General features: G+C 40.0%; 1 protein-coding gene across 1 annotated transcript; it reads left to right on the top strand.

Annotated features, from left to right (window-relative positions):
* Positions 1–2,097: 2,097 nt before the first annotated feature.
* On the top strand, positions 2,098–20,562 carry coq8aa (coenzyme Q8A, genome duplicate a). The gene is made up of 17 exons (XM_044376676.1): positions 2,098–2,336; positions 6,903–7,002; positions 7,498–7,577; positions 7,719–7,957; positions 8,058–8,253; positions 8,380–8,446; positions 11,444–11,524; positions 12,565–12,693; positions 14,362–14,447; positions 14,799–14,939; positions 15,515–15,596; positions 15,869–15,962; positions 16,103–16,244; positions 17,497–17,604; positions 17,698–17,763; positions 18,120–18,206; positions 18,493–20,562. Exons 2-17 carry the CDS (start codon positions 6,909–6,911, stop codon positions 18,787–18,789), a joined length of 1,989 nt encoding a protein of 662 aa, XP_044232611.1. The 5' UTR covers positions 2,098–2,336; positions 6,903–6,908; the 3' UTR covers positions 18,790–20,562.
* The last annotated feature ends 667 nt before the right edge of the window (positions 20,563–21,229 follow it).

The following is a 21,229-nucleotide window of genomic DNA, read 5'->3' as shown; positions in this document are numbered from 1 at the left end:
TCATATACAATAATATATCAGTCAGAGGGACCAAACCATTACTTTTACTGCAACACTTTAACTACATCAAGCTCTTTTACTCGTAATGGAGTATTTTTACTTTGCTTAGTTGGTACTTTTACGTAAGTAAAGGATCTGAATCCTTCCTCCACTACTGTTTTTTAGGTCTTTTTGAACATGAAGCTTCTACAAAGTGTCACCAACTATTTAGCTACAGTATGCTTTGGCCACTCATTTTTCCTTTTGTGTGTTTTTTTTTTTTGGTTAGAAAGCAAGGATTTCTTTATTAGAGGATTTTTTTTTCTGATTCATATAATAATTAAAATGCTCCCCCCACATTGCTCCTTGCATTTGGTGGGTCCCTTTATGGTAAAACTTGAGTCTTAATTTAAGTAAGGGATACATTTTGGTTAGTTTTTTCCCTTATTTTAAATCCCTTACATGTAAACTGGGTTGCTATCGACCTCTGTTTCAACTTGTCCTTGCTTAACAGGAAATGTGTTCAGTTAACAGGACCATTTAATGTGTTTAGTCTAGGAAAACTTTATTACCTCCTTTACAAAACATAATGTAACATGGTCTGTGTGGATCTATGGCGCACTCTGCTGTCACTTTACTGACACTGCAAAAACATCCGTCTCAGAAAGTCAAAGTCAGGACCCAAATTTGTATCAAGTTAAAAAAAGGAAAGTTGTCAATATTTTTGTGTGTATAATGGCTTTTGAATCATAATTATTTATATTTACAACAGTTGTAGTTTTTATTTGTCCACTTGAATATTGTATTACAGTAAATGTTTGTTTTAAAGCACATTAAACAATCTGTTCAGTTTTGTATTTGAGATTAATTGTCAAATCATAACATAATTCACGTTATATTTTTTTCTCTTAATTCAGAGGTTTTCAAAGTGGGAGGTGGGCTTCCCCAGGGGGGCTCCAAACAGTTTCACAGGAGGCTCAGTGAATGGAAGTGAAAAAACACTACATTAGTTATTACATTAGTTATCAAAAGGAGGTCGCATAGAATAACCTAAATGTGTGTGATTTGGTTAAAGAGATAGTTCAGAGATACAGTAGTTTTGGGAGTTTGTACTGTTCTTCCCACTTTCCCAGAGTCAGAAACAAATAAATGCCTTCAGACAAACCTTTTTTTTATGTATTTGGTGTAGTCTGAAGTATGTCAAGCAGCAATATCAGGCTATCTTGGCTCAGTTGTTGAGTGTCAATGGGATCAAATAACATAATCATGATCCCACAGGCATCCAGGAATTGAGCGAAACTAAGCAAGTAAACCAAGACTGAAGGGATGCCGTTTGCCGCCGTTTGCGGAGAGGCCCACAGTCTCAGACTTTGAAAACCCATTTTAATTAATTTCAGTAGTACTTGCAGTATAGGTGCTTTCCTCTTACTACCAGCAGGTGGCAGCAGAGGCTCATTTAACCGTCGACATACAGTTTATTTCTATGTTCGGCAGCTGTGTGGTCTTTGTGTTTGGATGTGCTTCTTGACCGAGGGTAGCCTCTGTAAAAGTTTAATTTGTTCTCAACAATACGGAATTAAAACCTGCACTTTGTTTTTGTTGCGGCGATGAACCAATGAGAAACCGCGTTCCAGCCTCCACCTCCTGTCAACAGACGACGACAACCAATAGGAAGAGAGAATGGGCGGGACAGAAGCGCAAAACCAGAGCCGTGCATAAATCCAGTTTAGCTAAGCAGCTGGGTGCATGTTTGTGGGGTGAAATAAACTGTTATGCCTACTTAAAGATTGTAAAATGAGGCCAGGTTAGATTTTGAAGGTGTTTTCATGAATCCAGATGGGAAGAAAGGGAAATTGCATAGAAAACAGAGAGAAAATAAGTGCAAACGGGTGTAATAAGTACACGTACACATGCAGAAACGATATTTAACTTAACTATTAAAATACAGTTCAAGAAAATACAATTATATGTAAGAGATTGTACAAAATGTGCATGTTTGTGTGAACACGAGAGCTTGTGTATGCTACAAACAGCAGTGAGGGTCAGATGAGTGGGTTGTGTCGATTCACGGCTCTGGCTGCTCTGTGAAGTTGGTAAATAAGGTTTGACCTCGTGGTGGAGAGAGAGAGAGAGACAAACTGGATTAAACACTGTCAGCAACAGCAGCAGGAGGAAGAAGAGTAGGAGGTCGACCGACAGACTACCTGCAACACATGCTGCAACATAACTGTGTCCTGTAAAAAAAAAGAGCGATGTTAATTTGATGTAATAAAATAGAGTGATTGTTTCTGTCGCGTTTGACCTCTTCAGACAGAGTTGGACAAACAAGCAGGACAGACCCTGCATAACAGCTGCTGGTGAGTACACTGCGACAGATTGTCGTGCATCAGCTTATTTTTTTTAAAGTTTGCCTTGTTCACAGTTGCCTCGAGCTCAGACTAGCTTAAAGCGTGCTGATAGATAAACAAATAAATAAATAAATAATAGACCCTCTGCAGGCGGCGTGCTGACGCGCCCTCCGTCCATGGCCGCCCCACTTCTGCTGAACTTCACCGACCCGCCAACGCAGCAGTGAATTAGTCCCGAAAAGTATTTTAGCTGCACACTTGTAAATCTCAGTCATCTTTTTTCTAGCAGTTGTGAGGTTAGTTTGAATAATTATCAGTCAACAACGTTGCTGAGGGCGCGTGTTGTCGCAGCCGTGTGGTTACACCCCCACGAGGAAGTTCACTAATAAACATAGATTTCAGATGGGACACAGTGCTGGTAGCACATATATGAAACTGGTCATTTAGAGGATTTTTGTGACATAACTGTCTTAAAGTTTAATAATACTACAACAACTGCATGTATGATGGAGTATTTAGAAGTTTGTGTGTGAAGGGATGTTATGTAATGTAGCTATAAAACATAAACTAACTGCTTTTGGCTGATTATCAATAGGTTATGTAATTTCAACTAAACTTTACCTGAAAACACGTTGAATACTCTCATAATATACTGACAACATGTTTACAATATGTACCAATTGTGTTTGTACCTTTTTATATCCTTAGGGTGAGTATCTGTCGAGGAATAACCTTTTGGCTAACTTTCAATCAATCAATCAATCAATCAGTCAAGCAATCAGGAAGTAAAATGCAGTTCAAAGTGCTTTACAAGTTGTTGACAGGATGGTAAATATGGATTTGGAGACTAATGCATACCAAAAAAATGAAAAAGCAAAAGAGTTTATTGAATAAGGCAACAATAAAATGATAAAATACTACACAAATTAAATAGATGATAATACAAAATGAAAATGTTAATAATATAAAATAGAACAAAACAAATAATAATGATGATAATAAATAAGATGTATATAATAATACAATTATAAAACACTACATGAAAGCCAGACTCAACAGATGGTTTTTAGTCTATGTTTAAAATGATCAATATCAGTCTGAACTGTCCTTGTTATATGAGTTTTATTAACTGTATACTTTAGCCAGACCAATACAGTTTTATAGACTATTCATATTTGAGTTTCAAAAATGTTTTTGTCAGCGGTCCCTGGAGGACAAGCTGTAATGGAGACACTTGTTTTTAAAGTAACATATCTGGAGTATTTCTGTACTGACGCTGGTTATCAATTATCGGCTGACATATGCACAGATGCCGATATGTCTACAAATAGCTAAGATCGACCAGTATATAATCGGGGCTGATTTAAGGGTTAATATTATACTGCAGGCTCTATTTCTTTTACCCGTTTGCAAGTATGGGAAGTATGTGAATGCATGAATGAATTGTAATTGGAGGAATTTCAGTTTTTACATATAAACATTAGACGAACCAAGAACTGGAATTACAGGTCCAACACCTCAATAACCTACAATAACTGAGAACAGTATTCTTGCAATTGCCAAAAATATGAAAAAGACAGTAAAGGGTAATTGTTTTAAGATTTCTTTCCCATTGTCAATATAATGTCACACATAGATTATGTATTTCTACTCTACAGGTTACAGTACATGGTAGAGGTTTTGGCACAAGAAGTTTTTTGGTCCTTCAGTAAAATACTCAAAGGCAGGACCTCCCCTGTTTTGTAGTCTTGTAGGAAATGTGACTTTATTCACGTCTCCCCTGTTAACGGTGGTGACGTCGCTGCTGTGGTGGTTCACCACTGCACACTAACAAGGGAAACATTTCCCACTTTCTGGCTCAGGATCAGTAGTCAAGGGCAGTGACGAGAGCCTATCGGTAAGCCAGCGTTCACACACACATGCTGATACAGACTGCAGGCTATTTCCATAGCAGTGAGTCAACAGCTTGTGGAGGTACAGCAGTAGAGCCCAGACAGCAGCTGAGGATTAGGTGCGTGCGTTCGCTATACAATACCGTGCTTAATCACAGTCAGTGCGCTTTCACAAAAAAACCTTGTAGTGATCTCTCTGTCACTGGGCATCATAATTTTTAGCTCCTCTCTTCTGCTCCCCTCTCTTCTCTACATTATTCCTAGCTTTTCAGAGAGATTGTGTCCTCTCATCTGTCTAGGTGCATACAAGCATCTAGACAGAGCACACACCCACATTGACTAATAGGAAGTTGCTCAATACTGTAGATTACATTTTGCTGTAAACAGTAACTTCTCCCTGATGGTATCTGATTTTTGCAAGTGAAATTTATTCAACCAGTGCAGAACTGCGCATTGATTGAAGTGTGTTTGTTGTAGCCGTGTATGAAGCACAAGATTTTATATTTTCCATGACCGTTGATATGCATTTTTTCAGCTTTCTCTTCAATTTAAAGGCCACACGATCAAAGTTGGTGTGGTTTGTGTTCGGTATATCGTGGGGAAAAAGAAACAATCAGTGCATGGTATCAGCAGCACAACATAGGCAGACATAACTTATTACCCAATAAAAAATAATCACACTATTTCTTGGTTGTCAATGAAGAGTTGCGTGCATCAAAGTGCAAGAATGCAGGGATGATGGGAGAGGCTGTTGCTTATACTGTATGTGCGCCAAGACATTTGTGTACAGGCATGCATTAGAAAGTTTAATTTTTGCTTCAGTACTAACTTCATATATAAATTTCCTGCCTAGCAGGAGATCTTGCAGGATTTTGCTAGATAGGGGTTGGGAGTAATAACTCTACTTGGATAGATTTATTTGGTTACAACATGCAAAAAACAACAGCAATTAAATAAATCAATTAATAAAAATAAGGCACAAGTCAATTTGTGTAATGTTTCTATTTCCACAAATATATATATATATATATGTGTGTGTGTGTGTGTGTGTGTGTGTGTGTGTGTGTGTGTGTATATATATATAAATATATATCCCATGAGATCATGCTGTTACTTCGTGTCACAATTATGCCAACCCCTGGTCTTATGTCCACCATCTGAAAACACAGAGCTGCCCTGAAGGAGGACAGATGACCCACTTACTGACTCAGTGTGTGTATGTGTGCTGCAGCTCACATACACAACCCCACACACACACACAGACATATTGCTTTGACTCTTTCAGCACCAGCTTTTTCCACTGGCCTGAATCCCAGCTGAGCTGTGTTGAAGCATGTTGTCACACCCACTCAACAACACCTGTAACACACTAACAAAAACCCACAGTAACGCTACAGATTGTAACAGAGAAGAATGCATCGGGAGCTACGATTAGATAAATGTCGGAGAGATGAAAGGAGTGAAATGACCTTCTCTTTGTGTCCTAAATGGACTTAACAGTATATTCAAGCTAAAGTAAATGTGCGGGTATAGTGCCAACTATTTCATCTTGTCATAACTATTTGTAAAAGATACACCAGATTAACTCTTGGAATTAAATTGTGGAATATTTTTAGATTGGCCTTAGTAGAAAACAATCTCACAGTCATATCAGCAGAGAGAAATAGAGAGAGGTACATGAACCAAACACGTGCACCCACATTAGCTCGTGCACAGAAATAGCTGGAGCAGGCAACAGCCAGCAGCTCTCGAACTTCTCCCTCTTAGTTTGCAGTGATATTTTCAGATCCAGGTCTGGATCACATACACATACATCCACAGCTGTCACGCATGCACAGCATTCCCCTCACCTTTCATGTGTGTGCACACTCAAGGATTGGAAGTCACGAGTATTTTTAGACAAAGTATTAAAGTCGTTTCAAGATGTGACAGCTGTGCGCTGGTGAGTGTGCTTGTTTCTACTTGGCAGCGCAAAGCGTGTTGACGACAGGTTTTACTTCTCGTTCCATTTGCTTTCTTGTCTATCTGTATATATTTCTCTCGGTGTTCCTCTCATCTTTCCTGACATGTTCATGACCATAGACTGTAAATAATAATGGACGTCGCCCCCATGACGTCACCAATTGGTTTCTAGATTCCTGTTTTGAAGCCTTTGCATTTTGACCGTCGCCATCTTGGATTTTTTTGAGCCAGAAGTGACCATATTTGGACAAGAGGGTGGAGCTGACCCTAATGCTAGCTGCTAGCTTGGTTAGCACAGTGCATTTACAGTCTCTGCTTAGCTGTGATAATGCTAATGCTAATTTTCACTACTGAAAAACAGGCTTAAAGCCATTAAAAGAAAATGTACTTACCAGAAAAACTGAATAGTACTTTTAGTACAACCAAGCGCTGAACAAGACCAGGCTGTAAACATGTTTATTTCTGCTATAGAACTGGGGAGGAGTTTTTGGCACCTGTGTGTTGGCTTCATTTTTCAGCCCCTGAGGTTGCCGCTTGTTCATGACACACATTTAGATATGTGACCTCTCATTCTGTCTGTCTCTTTATTGTCAGTGTACAGCATGAACCCCTCCACATTACCAGGCCTGCTTTGTATGGAGATATAATGTAACTAATGTGTTTTTTTTTGTTGTTGTTGTTTTTTCTTTTCCTCCCTCTCTCTCTCTGTCTCTATCTCTAGTCCATCATGGCAGGTGATATGATGTTATTGATGCGAGGCTTAGCTAAGCTCAGCCAGGCAGTGATAGAAACACAGAGCAACACCCTGCGCAATGGGACAGGTGAGTTCAACATTTACTTCCTAAATTAGAAAAATACAGCGTGTTTCTCCAGCAATTATTTATCTTCCACAGGTCATTGTCACATTATGGAAATAAAAGTTTTGGCATTTGTCTTTGGCATTTATATTTTGGTTGAGAGGTAAATGCTAGCAAGCTATTTTTGTATATGAAAGACTTGATAATGTACAAATATACTAGACTTCCATAAATATAAAGGACTATAAATGAAAATGTTAGTGTTTGTAGCATGTTTTGGAAGGACTAGTGCTAGTAAGCCACTGTGGAGTAAACCAAATTAGCATCTTCTGTCACCTAATTGTAAGTTCATGGTAGCTAGCAAGCTAAATGTGATACATTGACATACCGCAGTTTAAATAAATTCCACCATATTTTTATTGTCTTGCACTTATAATGGGCACTAACATTGATATTTCTTTCTGTATAGTTAGTTTCTATTGTACTGAAGAGCTAACAAGAGTCTTCTTTGATATTTAGTTCCAGGTGTTGGTGCTGCTGTTCAAAGCGTCCAATCGGCTGCTGAGCAAGGCCTCTCTGCTGCCATGATGAAAATGCAGGTGCGCGTGCTTATGTGTATGTTTAATAACGTGAATTGGGAGTACAGAGTCGTAAAGAGCTGTATATTGCATTAAATATCAAGAGTATACTGTGAGTATCTTTTCATTTTGTAAGAGTGTTTATGTGTTTTTTCTGTCCAGGAGCTATCTGGCCAGCAGCAAGCCTCTTCCTCAGAGTCAGACTTCGACTTTCCTAACGATGAGTTCAAGGAGGAAGGTGCAGACTTTATGACAGATCACAAAGGAAGCAGTGATGAGGGAGCCACCAAGCACAGTGCAGCAGAAGGGAGCCATGTTAGTGGGAAACAGTCGTTGTTTGAAGGATACAAAGATCCTAGCAACCAGTTTAAACAGACCAGATCTTACCACCATGACTCCAGGTATAAAAAGTCTCTTATTCAATTACAAACTGCAGTTTTTTCAGAGATTTTTCTGCTCTTTCGAGGATGAAGTTAATCATTTTTGCTGTGTGCATGTCAGGCGTTTCGTAGGAAATCATCATCTCTACAACCACAATCTGAACAGGCATATGTGGGGACAGCTTCACTGTCAGCATTCGATCAAACAAGTTAGGAGCTACCATCAGGACCCGTCCACAGTTGGAGGGCTGACAGCCGAAGACATCGATAAAGCCAGACAGGGCAAGAGGGCTGAGACCAAACCACACAAACAGATGGTAATTCCTATTTCTCAGTTCCTATTCCCAAACACACGCATAAACACGGACGTAAACCACATACCTTTCTGTTCACACTTATGACATGTACATAGAAATGAATCTTTACTGCTCTGTCTTCTTTAGTTGAGCGAGAGAGCCAGAGAGAGGAAAGTACCAGTGACCCGGCTTAGCAGACTGGCCAACTTTGGAGGTAACACAACTCTTACTCTTACTGAATCTTGGCTCTTTGTCTGTCTGTGACAGTAGGTATGTGTGCCTGTGTGCAAGTACACCTCTCCGTCTTTCTGTCTGTCAATACAAACAGTATAACATTGTAAAATAAAGCCTTGTTTGGTTGGTCGTTCTAGTAAATCAGACAGATAAGCCATAAAGGTGCAGTGTGTAGAATTTAGTGGCATTTAGCATTTAATTAGTGTATAATGTCATGAAAATAAGAATCATTGTGTTTTCATTACTTTAGAATGAGCCCTTTATATCTACAAAGGGAGTGGGTCCTCTTCCATGGATGCCGCCTTGTTGCACCACCATGTTTCTACAGTAGCCCAGAATGGACAAACCAAACAATGGCCTAGAGAGGGCCTTCCACGAGTTTCCTACACTACGCTAGTCTCCTATGCACTAGAAAGGGAGGGGTGAGGGGTTAAAATCTGCAATGATGCCTTAGATGCCACTAGATCCCACACACTGCTCCTTTAAGTAATGCCAGCAAAACACAGTGGATATGCGAATCATGAAAAACTATTTGTGTTTACATAATATTACATCATGGTGATGAATAATAATCAACCACTGAATCACATTTTACAACTAGTCAACTAAATTTCTAATAATGTGTAATGTGACATGAAATGGACTTGTTGAGGATTTGAAAAGTTATCTTAACCTTGTAATCTTCACTCTGATTGTTACCTCCCACCCCCCTTTAAGCCGGGGTCACTGGGTTTAAGGTAGTTCGTCTTATGACACTGAATGACCCTCTCAAGGTCTCTGCAGTGATTTTCTTAAATAATAAATGTACAACAAAGCCTTCAATTGTAGGAAAACTAGCAGTTGTAACTTAGTCATGGTGCCGACTTAGCAATGCCGCGCATGCCTTGTACATTGTGGTTAGTTTTGGTATAATTTACAGTGTGTATTGCTTAACATTGCAAAATATTTAGTGTGAAGGTGACATCTTATCTGATGAAAGCATGTTCTAGTCTCTAAGTCTTATCTAGACAGGATGTGTCTTTGTTTTTGTTTTTTTTCAGTGTGAAAATGGTCACACAAGCTTAGTGAAATGTTCACAACCTGCCTCGGGTGTAGTTTAATGTGACACGCCAGAGCTCGTAGATCAGCAGCTTGGAGCCTCATTACAGAGGGTTGATGGATCAGTTAACAGGTGGAATAAAGTGGGACAGAGAAGGACAGAGAGAGGAAAAACATAACTGTGTGTCAAAGTATACTCAGAACAGATGAGTCATACTGGACTGCCAACAAAAATATATGCAGCAGAATTAAGCCGCAGCACATACCAAACGACTATGAGTTATACAGGCTATAGTGAAACGCAAAGGGCAGGGCTGCGTTGGTTCTGTATGTTGACAGTTGTAATATTTAGAAGGTGTTGGAGAGGAGTGGAGAGGGGAAGGGAGGGGAAGAGAGGGGGTGGAGGAATGTGGCCTCGGTCTGTCCTTCACTCTCCTGCAATGTTTGTTGACAAAGTTATACAGGTTATTCTTTCTTTTTGCCTGGTCATGTTTTATTCACAGCTGCAAGTGGAGAGAAGGAATGCAGATTTCAGACACTTAAGTTTGAGAAGAAGCAGCAAAAGTGATTTATAGTATCATAAATCTGTTGGCAGGCTCTCTGGCAACAGATTACAACAACCTTGCTTAGGTGTGTCCTTTCTGTTGTCATGCATATCACTGCCTTCAAAGGTTTGCTGAGGTTCTGAATACCAAATGATGGAAAAAAGAACTCTCTCTTTTAAAAGTCTTGTGTAAATAGTGTCCAGCAGCCACAGTTTGAACACACGGCTGTCTCAAATGATAGACAGACACTTGTGCTCGGTCTGGAAAAAAATTTGTGTCACTCAGAGATTCAGCAGGAAACGCTGATCTCTGTTTGGCAGCTAGTTTGTATATATTTATATATATAGAGTGACACGATGATGGCTCATCTGCTGTGCAAGTGTTTATGTGTGCAAGTTGCTACCAACTGCTGCACATTTGAAATCCCCACTTAAAGCAGGAACACAAATGCTGTAAGATGACAAAGTACGTGGGTCATGGAAAAGAAAGATTATACTTTGTCAGGTTACAGAAGGAAACACAGACACACAAACACACATACTGTATACCGAACAAAGATGCCAACACATTTTCCGGAAAGTGTGGCGCACTGCCTCGTTCCTTCGGAGCCAAGCCGTCTCCAACGTGTTTTTGACCAATGAAGGAATGCTTAGTCAACTTGTATACAGGACACAGAGCCACACTGTCTTGATTTGTCCGTCTGCTGTTGCATTTCAGATTTGTGGCTTCAGAGACCGCTGACTAACTGATTATGTAATGCTGAGTTATGTAAGGTGGAGACGGGGATCTGAGGAACTCGCTTACAGACAACAACTCTCACAGTCTTGCCCTTTTCCTTTTCTTCATCAGCTAGAATATTTATTTCAGACAGTATTTCAGAAGACTAATTGCCACATGATTTAATTTCCTTCTGCTCTGTTTGAATGGCAGAAGTGCAGCTGTTACAGTTCTGTCATCACACAATGCTGAGTTAATCAGTGTTTATCTTTTATTTGTCTCACATTATCTTTTGCATATGTTATGTTGATGCAAGTGATGTTCTTCAGAGACAACAGATGGCTTCCATATATTTATTTATGCACACACAGAGACATCGCCGAGCACTGGTGGAATATTCTGACAAGTTTATGGTGTGAATGTCCCATTCAGACAGCTGCCTGAATGGGACATTCACACACACACACTGACCAATTGACTCACTGAATGGATGTTTTTACAGTCTCACTGTGCAACTGTGTGCTTTTATGTTTCTTTTAAGTTTTTGTGATATTACTCACAAATATACACCATTTTACAAAGTTTAATGTCCTGTTACACGATGAGCACATTGCTACATTAGAGTTTTTATAATATTCTTTAATTGTGTTGTTGGTCTGTCTGTGTTTTTGCTCCAGGTTTAGCTGTAGGTTTGGGTATTGGAGCGCTGGCAGAAGTCGCTAAGAAGACCATGAGACACACTGGTGCCGCTGCAGCAGGTAACACACAAACACACACACTTGCACACACACAGCCTATGTACAATGAATAGCTTTTACAGCCTTATCTTGTTGTGTATAGAAGAAATATACAGCAAGGTTTACTGTTAACATTGATATTCAGGTATTTTTGTGATACTCAAGTATTAATTCTCTTTAGTGCTAAATCATGTGGCTAGTTATGATACTATGTTGCTGAGATTATAGTTGTTTCTTTCTGAGTGCATTGAAATATATTTGCGTGTACAGGAAATGTTAGGATCATCATGTAAATGTGCTATTAAAGTAATAAGGCCTCATCAGAGAGATAAATTCAGAATACTTTTGTGTCTGTAAGATAAGATAAGATGGTAAGAACAAGTAGATATTTTGCAATTGCCTCCTGATTAATAGCGCTATTATGCAAGTGAACATTATTTGTTTGCAGAACTATCCTCCATGCCTGTCGTAACATGTAGGCAGATACATGCAGCCACTACATTCTTTTTGTATGCCTCCCTCACCAACCTGCCACCTAAACAGACATTCCTGCTCTGCACTTTGAGCCTGCTAATCCAAAAAACGGAGCTAAGCTGAAACAGAGCGTACAGGCGTAAATCGGTGGCATTTGTGCGTCTGTTTGCTGGTGTGTGTGTGTGTGTGTGTGTGTGTGTGCTTTAATCCAGCAGGGACACTCTGAACACACTCATAAGTGTGTGTGTGTGTGGTAAATCTCTGTTAAAGCCTCTGAAGTCTGCTTCAGACATACCCAACCACACTACCTGACGACCTACTGACACATATACACACAGATGCTCACTGTGGTTATATACGTAAGCACATGCACATGCTGTATATGAACCTGAACCTAAAACTACTGATATGGATTTTGATTGATGCTAAAAGACTTTACACAAACATAAAACAGAAAAAAGTTTGTTTTCGATGTCAAAACACCCTGCAGAGTGTTGAGATGGTGCTTTAAAAACAGGCATTGTATGTAACAGGAACCATTTTGTATGAAACCTAAACTTTCCTGCGCTTGTTTTATGCTGCTGCAGGTGAAAATAAAAAGTCTGTTCTGGACTCAAGCCCGTTTCTGTCCGAGGCCAACGCCGAACGCATCGTCAGAACTTTGTGCAAAGTCAGAGGAGCGGCATTAAAACTCGGACAGATGCTCAGCATTCAAGGTGAGTGACGAACCCACACGTACACAAATAAAAGAAAAGGAAAAGATGAGAGTCAAAGTGGAAACAAATGAAAGAGAGAAGGGTGGTGAGGGAGAAAGTAAGGAAAGCAGAAGAAGAAGCATATAAATTCATTAATGCGTGTTGCGGTAGAGCTTCTGAAATTCTTACTTTGATATTGTGCAGCAACAGTCTTGATATGCCAACCATCCAGTGAGGAAACACAGTCCAAAAAATTACACACATACACGTACTGCTTCCACCAGCCGTAGAGGCCACTAATCCTCATGTATAATTAGAAAGTGCTCTATCCCTGCACTGTGTTTCAAGCAGAAATTGTACAGCACAGTAAACCCTGCATCACAGACAACTATCAGTGAAGAAAGCTGGCACAGAAGTCTGGTTTTTGCTGGTCAGTGATTATCAGTTTGTGTCAGCTGTTCTGTGCCAATAAGCTGCAGTTGATTTACTAAGCACGGATACAGTGTTTTTCCTGATGCTACAGTTTTGGTGAGCTGGTGATTGTTTTCTGTATTCTGTGTCAAACATACAGATAGCAGCAGCAACAGCAACAGCTTATATTTGAAACTGCAGTGTAAGTTATTGCTTGTTTGCGTTGCTGAACATACCGTACGACAGATTATACAACTGGTGAAGTCAAAGACTGGAAATCCGATGGCAGTAAACATCCTGACACAGAGGTAAAGCAGCCGGGTCGGATAACATATCATTATTTTTGGTTATCACTACGGACCCCGCTGCCTGACTTTGGCAGGCGACCTTTGTCCCTTGGCATTCAGACATTATAGTGCGATAAATGTAACACAAAAACATGAGTAGAGGAGAAAAGGACATTGGCTGCAGAATGTTTGATAATCAGGTTTCAGCACAGTGGATTGACTGGGTTTGGGGGGAGGGTGTCACAGCTTTACTCTCTCTGAGGTGGTGACAAGTCGATCCTTAAATTCTATACAAAAGGGTCACAGCAGTCCTCTGTAGCTGGACACACACAACCTCGCTGCTCCTCCCACATAACGCGAAATGGACAAAGGTTGAAAAAGACTTAATAATAGGCAACAACTGGCAACACGGAAACATGGCTGTAAATCTAGAGGCTAAAAATCCCTGCAGTGGTCTTCAATATGCACTGCTGACATTTATCCGTTATGGCAGGAATGCAGTTGAGGTTTGTTTTCAGATAGGCCGGATGATTATGCGTCCAACCATTGTACCCTTTAGCACATGTCTACCATAGTGTTAACCTTTAGAGGTTGCAAACTATTTTAAATCTGAGAATACAGTTTGTAGTTTTGCTCCCTCATATTTTTAGCTTTTTCTTAAGATATTATTTAAACATGGAGTCTTTAGTGATTTCACTTGACTTTAGACTGATATTCTTAGTTAGTCTCTTGGTCTGATTTAATTCAGCTCAGTTCAATAAACCCTTGTGTGTTTCTGTGTTTGAGATTAGAGTTGGGTGATATGATTTAAATTTGATTTGTCAGTTATTTAATTTACTGGATGCCAAAAACAGACATTCATGTTCCATAAATTGTTTTTGAATTTGTTCTCCAGATAATTACAGTATGATATACAGTATATTGATATCATAATACAAGATAACACATACATGATAAGAGGATTTCATTATTTAACCCACTCCTGTTTCAGATGATGCATTCATCAACCCTCAACTCGCCAAGATCTTTGAGCGTGTGAGACAGAGTGCTGACTTCATGCCAATCAAACAAATGACGGTAAGGATTTTTTCTTTTCATTTCTTTTGCATCAGTTGGCAGTTGTCATTTGATAAAGGCGTATTTTATTATTATTATCATTATTACACTGAATTCATGTTTAACTTCATAACAACATCAGTTAAAAGATGAAATTAGAAACTGAAAATCTATCTCTAAAGGTGGACTGTTGTTGATGATGTTGTTATTGAATTAAGTTGTTATTGTTGTTAAGTTGAATATGTCAATACTAAAAATAATACTAAAACAACTGACTTGAATCCAAGTTGGCCAGGCTTGAAAAAAATTATAAAACACCTGTCAACGTACCCGTATTTACACTCTTCTGTTCATGTGTCTGACCTTCTACAGAAAGCATTAAACAGTGACTTGGGTCCTAATTGGAGAGACAAGCTCGAGTCATTTGAAGAGCGTCCGTTTGCAGCGGCGTCCATTGGCCAAGTTCACCTGGCGAGGATGAAGGACGGCAGGGAGGTGGCCATGAAAATACAGGTTGGCTTTGAGCATGTGTGTGTGTGTGTGTGTGTGTGTGTGTGTACACAGAGCATTCCCATGTTATGAAGACAAACACTGTAACCGGAGAGTGTGTCTCACATTTGTTTGTCTCTCTTTCTCATGTGCTCATACACACATGCAGAGAGAAACCATGCAGAATCTGATCTCTCTGGTCTGTTTATAGACTTTGTTTACAGATCAGAACGGAGACAAATCAGTTGCATGTGGTTTCTCTCTGAGAAACATCTGAGCAAATGTTATTTTATGACTTTACAGAATTTATGTGTCTAATTGCCATCTCAGTTGTTAGAAATAAATCTTTTTAGATCTTATAAAGGATATGCCAGTAAAATGTGTTGTAATGGTATTATAATTATCTCATTATAGATGATAATTACAGCCCAAAGTTATGATTTCATTATACTGTGAAGACATTTAGAAAAACCTTCAAGTGACATTAATAACAAAATGCTAACAGCTTTTTTCCCCCTTATTTTATGATTACAATTAAATTTAAAAAAGGTTTTTCTTTCCTTTCCTCTTCTTCTGTTGTTCTGTCTGCTCATCGCCAGTATCCCGGTGTGGCTCAGAGTATCAACAGTGATGTCAACAACCTGATGACGGTGTTAAATATGAGCAATGCCCTACCTGAAGGTACAGTCACATACATGTATGCAAACACAAACATGCTCCACCTTCTTATTTCTACACAGACGACACACACGTGCACAAACACACTCAGTGTTACTCAACACTGCCTGTTACTGTTTGTCTCATTCACTTCAATTCTCTTGTGCCTTCACCTCTCCATCTGCTCCTGTTTTATTGTCCTGTACGCTTCTCTTATCTTCTTCCACCTGTTTTTGGCACGTGAAGGCTCGTCTTTCACTGTCTCCCCTTCTGTTTGTGTCTTTCTGTCTCTTTAGGTCTGTTTCCAGAGCACATGATAGATGTGATGAGAAAGGAGCTAGCACTGGAGTGCGACTATATCAGAGAAGCCAAGTGTGCAAATAAATTTAGGTGAGCAATATGTTGCAAGTGTCTGAGTGCTTATCTGCCACAATCTAGAAAGTCTCCCAAATTAGTTTCTTTAGTGCTACCACAAATCAACCATATAGATTTGATACTGTTTACGGATTACCCTCATCTCCTTAATCCAGGGAGCTGTTGAAGGACCATCCGTTCTTCTATGTACCAGAGGTGATCCAGGAGCTGAGCAGCAGCCATGTCCTGACTACTGAGCTTGTCTCTGGGTTTCCTCTGGACCAGGCGGAGAACCTCACACAGGAGCTGAAGGAAGAGGTATGACTAATATACACATGGATAGGAATTTAGCTGACTAATGGGTGCAGTGAGCTGGGAATAAACACAGCAGTTAATGTGTTCAGAGGGATGTGTGTGACGACAAAGAAATATTTTTTTCCAATTAAAGTTACTACTAGGAGCTTTTAACTGGTTTTGAGAGAGTCTCATGATGCCTCTGATGCCTCTATATGACCAACATAAGCAAATGAGACCATCAGCGAGAAGATCAGCTTTTTCCATACAGTTATTCTAAATTCCCCGCAAAATCAGATGAAACAATTAACGGCACGCAGACTGGAAGAGCCAATGTTTACATTACATGTAACATTAGCATGAGGGAGAACAAAGACGTTACTAGGACGAGGGGAGGGCATCATTCTTCATTTAATAACGTTAAAAGTAAAGTTAGACTTGTTGTTGGCTTCCTCACTCATATTAACAAAGATGAGAGAAAAAGGAGAGAGAGTATGAACGAGCTGAGAAGTGGTGGTTGAGCAAGCTAGAGAGTGAATGAAGAGAGTGAGTGGCGATGTAGCAAGAGCAAAGGTGTAAATCAGAGAAATGACACGTTACTTTCTGATTGTTTCACAGCAGTTACGCTCTAAAGCACAAATAAACACGCTCACACCTCCGCACAAGCTTCCGGGAAGATGCCGCATTGCTGGATTTGGTGTGAATGCAGCCTTACAGATGTATGAATGATACTAAAACAAAGTTTACTTTGCGTCACCATCATCATATTACAATTATTAATCTTACATAGCCATAAACAGATATATTACCTCGTCACTATGCGGAAAAATAGCATTAAAAGCAAGTAGTGTCTTTCTTTCACTCACTTCCAAAACAAACGCACGCGCTACCCAAGATCTTTATGACATGAGGCAGTGGTGCTCATGGGAAATGTAGTCTTCATTCCAGGAAAACACCACCGATTTTGTCAGCAGGGGCTGCTAAAATCAACACAAAATGAATGTTCCTTGTAGAAACTTTCATATCTGGATAGAAAGATGGGCCTCTAGTGGCGGGAAAGAGAACTGCATCCCTTTTACACAGTTTTCTTCCCTCTTGTCTTGTTCCCTCCCATATCTCCCTGCTCCCCTCACCCCTTAACATTTCTCTGTTTCCTAGTTGACCTCAGTGCATTGAACTTCATTGGCATTTTGCAGCTTTAAAATGTCCCCAAATTAATATATTATTAATACCAGTGAACAACAATAGGATCTATATATCTTTGTCTCTGTTTCAGATCTGTCAGAACATCTTGGTGTTGTGCCTCAGAGAGCTGTTTGAGTTCAGGTACATGCAGACCGACCCGAACTGGTCCAACTTCTTCTATGATCCACAGACACACAAGGTGAGTCTGTCTTCAGTCTAAATAATACAGATACAACACCGAGATTTGAGAGTAATGAAGGTGATAGTTGATCATTGGTTTGTTTTTCTCTAGGTGGCACTGTTGGACTTTGGAGCCACCAGAGGATTTGATCAAAGTTTCACTGATGTCTACATAGAGGTAAGACCCATCAGCTTTATTGTCATGTAATTTCATGTATTCCAGCATTACCGTATAATAATGAATACCGAAAAAGGTTAGTTTTTCTCTGTGTTAAATCTGTATTTTGTAATTAAAACAAGCTGCCTGGGAAGTTACTGCCACTTCTGCTGTTGTTCGTTTTTGTTTTGTTGCAGAAAAAGACATTTTGTAATCTAAGGTGGAAACATGCTGTAGTGTAGTTTGTCTCACATTGAACCGTCATTGTGAAAATCTTACTGTCAAGTCAAAACTTTTGAAAAAACTATAAATTACCAAATTTTGGATAAGGGATTAAAACAATGTTAGTGACATTCATGACCTGTCTGTGATTGTAGCTTATCCGGTCAGCTGCTGAGGGCGACAGAGAGGGAGTTCTGAAGAAATCTATTGAGATGAGGTTCCTGACTGGGTATGAGTCCAAGGTAAACATCTCTTTGTACTTTATCTGTCTGTTTTATGTCAAGGCTATGTTTCATATCAGTGGGCTGCCTTGAAAATTAAAAGTGGCAACCACAAGCTTGTGAAATAGGATGTGGTGGTGACAAAACTCGCACAACAAAAACATCCGTGTCTCAAATCTTTTAACTTGTTTGCTTTGCTGCAATAACCTTTATGTGTGAGGCTCTTCTTCTGAAGCAAATACTCCATAAAAGTGTCACCTTTTAGTGTAGTTGGTCATGCAGCGTGTTTTCTACTTTCCATGTTCAGGCGATGGTGAACGCCCATGTGGATGCGGTGATGATCCTTGGTGAGGCCTTCGCCTCTGAAGAGCCCTTCGACTTTGGTGCCCAGTCCACCACCGAGAGAATCCACAACCTCATCCCTGTGATGCTCAGGCATCGGCTAACGCCGCCTCCCGAGGAGACGTACTCACTGCACCGCAAGATGGGCGGCTCGTTCCTCATCTGCTCCCGGCTGCATGCAAAGCTGCGATGCAAGGACATGTTCCAAGCGGCATATCAGAAGTATTGGGAAGGCCGCACACCGCCCTCTCGTTCAGCCTGAGCCAGTCCCAATCGTCAGGCGGTTTGATGGACAGGTCCTGGGGCCAACAGCAAAGGCGGCAAGGTCAAAGTGTGTGACGCTGCAGAGCTGCAGATAAAACAGTTCAAGAGGAGGCCATGTTACCCACCTTTAACTGTCACTGAGCACAAGCTTATCTTTCCCATTTTGGGCATCCCACTACAATGAGGTTTTGCAAGGCACTCATACATATTTACAGTCACCGTTTCTTAGTTTGAAAGAGGGAGCAGCAGCACGGCTTTAGTAGTGCTTTAAACTCTTACCTATATATGGCCCTGAGAGGACAGACTGAAAAAAGGTGGGAGGTGGATGTAAGCAGAGCGAGAAACAGCCTTGAATAGGTGTAAAATGAATGTAAAAGGGTAGGAATTTTATCTCTTCTCTGATGTTTTGTTTTGCTGTGTTTTGTTGATTTGTGGATAATCATATCAACTGTCTGGTTGGCCAAAAATATCATAGGAGGTAAAATGAAATGTTGACTGTATTAAGAAACAGGACTGAACTTTTACTGTAAACCCAAAGTTATGAAACAATGGGGTTATTACTGTATATGGGCAGTATCAGTCACAGTTAGTGTCGGCCAACATGTCTGACTTCTATTGCTTTTTTTCAAACTTCTGTCTGAATACTGGATGTTGTCAAAGGAAATTAGATTTTCTTGACATGAATAACTCAGACTCGGTTGTAAAATTAGAAATCAGATGAGATGTAGCATCAAAAGACAGAGCCAGTGTTGAAGTCGACATTTTGCCAATTGATCAAGTCCAGAGTCATTAATGGTAGAAAATGTGACAAACTGGGATTTGTCAACATTTATACACAAGAAGGGTCTGACTTTTAAGTCATGTATGTGTAGTGTATCTTCTGTATCAGTGTAGCCGTTGAGATTTACAGTGCTGAATGCTGCCATTCACCTAGTTGCTTTTGATAGCTTTTAGCTTTTTGAGTAGAAAGTTTGTGGTACATTTAAACCGTCAGTTTGTTTCAAGTGACCGTTAACAAGACCTCCAGTATCTGTATGTTTTGACGAACCTCAGGTTGAAGCATGGTTTTACTCAGTGTCTGTTAATAGATTTTTTTCCCCTTTTTGTCCTGTCGACGGTTGCATCTGATGATGTCTTTAAACATATGGTACAGACTTATCAATGAATTCCAGCTGATGAATAACAAAAAAAAATAACATTGTGACTCAGAATTACGGTTTTAATTCTGTCTGAAATAACAAGATTCAGTTCTTCTAGTACCAAAGCCTGATTTGTAGTAGGTGATTGTAAAATGTGAAATGAAACCACACGGATCCTTGTTGCTCTCTGAAAGAAGATCAAGTCTGACAGGAACACCGGGCCTGTCATGAATGTTAATGAACTACCGGGATGGAAGAGGCTCATCCTGATATCGCACAAGCCCGGCTCGTTGGGGCTCTCCTCGCTCCCGCAAGTCGGTAATCTCTCTCTCTGCGCCTTCTCGGGTGCGAAATCCTCTGTCACCTGGCTGGCGCGCGTGTGACTGCGAAAGTTCTCTCTACTCTGCTGTGTGAATACAGTTTTAATGGTCTCTGTGGTGTGAAGCTGAAAGAAAAAAACAAAAAAACTGAGGTGCCTGTAGTTGCCAGTGAGGGTAGAAATTTCTCCTTTGTATTTCATATCAAGACTTGATGAAAAGATGGTTTAAATTTTCTAATCAAAATGCATTCTTTACTGAAAGTTGTGATAAAGATATTGTATGGAAAAGAGTAAATGTTTGATCTATACTTGTCATGTGGCTCTTTGTGTTTTTTGTGTGTGTGGTCTCAATACTTTTATGACTGTTGCTCTTGAAGACATGAAAAAAATGTGCTGCAGAAAAACATAAATCTCAATGTATATCTTACCAACTTTCGTCCATGTATCTTGGCCATTAAGTTAAGAAGTTTTAATGTGTGTTTAGAAGAAGGAAAAAGAGAAAATACAGTAGTGAGAGAGAGATAGAGGTTGTCTTCCTTATTTAGAAATGCCTTGGCCAGGAGAGGAGGAAGTGGTAGAGAGCCTGGGAAATATGTGTGCACACTCACACAAGTATTCACCAAAGTACACATACGTACTTCATTATTCCGGCCAATGAATCGTGCCAGTGCTCACGCAGAGGCAAGTGAGTGGTGAGTGCATGTGGATAGACACGTACTTTTATCTTCTTTGTCTCTGGACTGCCATACTTTGGGTCTGTGCTCAGAAAATCCTGCGCACACACTTTTTCCAACTGTTATTTTTCAGTTGCCCACAGTGTGTTGTGATGTACCTCGACAGCCAGCATGCGGCGCTGTTGTGTTTCCAACCAGTGACTCTCAGCTTTAGCAATTACTGAAATACATCACAATAATAACACAAAGGCAAAGCCCAACCAGTTGGAGCCGGCCAAATAATGATATGAAACTCAGCTGGCTGCA

Source organism: Thunnus albacares, chromosome 16, assembly GCF_914725855.1.
Source record: "Thunnus albacares chromosome 16, fThuAlb1.1, whole genome shotgun sequence".
In the NCBI taxonomy this organism is placed as follows: domain Eukaryota; kingdom Metazoa; phylum Chordata; class Actinopteri; order Scombriformes; family Scombridae; genus Thunnus; species Thunnus albacares.
The sequence above is the reverse complement of the archived record's forward strand: the minus strand, read 5'-3'. Positions and strand labels throughout refer to the sequence as shown.

What these genes read in the sequence shown, in the direction of transcription:
- coq8aa (XM_044376676.1), top strand. Translation starts at nt 6,909, where the DNA reads ATGGCAGGTGATATGATGTTATTGATGCGAGGCTTAGCTAAGCTCAGC. An exon ending in CACAGGAGCTGAAGGAAGAG is followed by an intron (nt 16,245 to 17,496) that starts GTATGACTAATA and finishes TCTCTGTTTCAG; the next exon opens with ATCTGTCAGAACATCTTGGT. An exon ending in TCACTGATGTCTACATAGAG is followed by an intron (nt 17,764 to 18,119) that starts GTAAGACCCATC and finishes CTGTGATTGTAG; the next exon opens with CTTATCCGGTCAGCTGCTGA.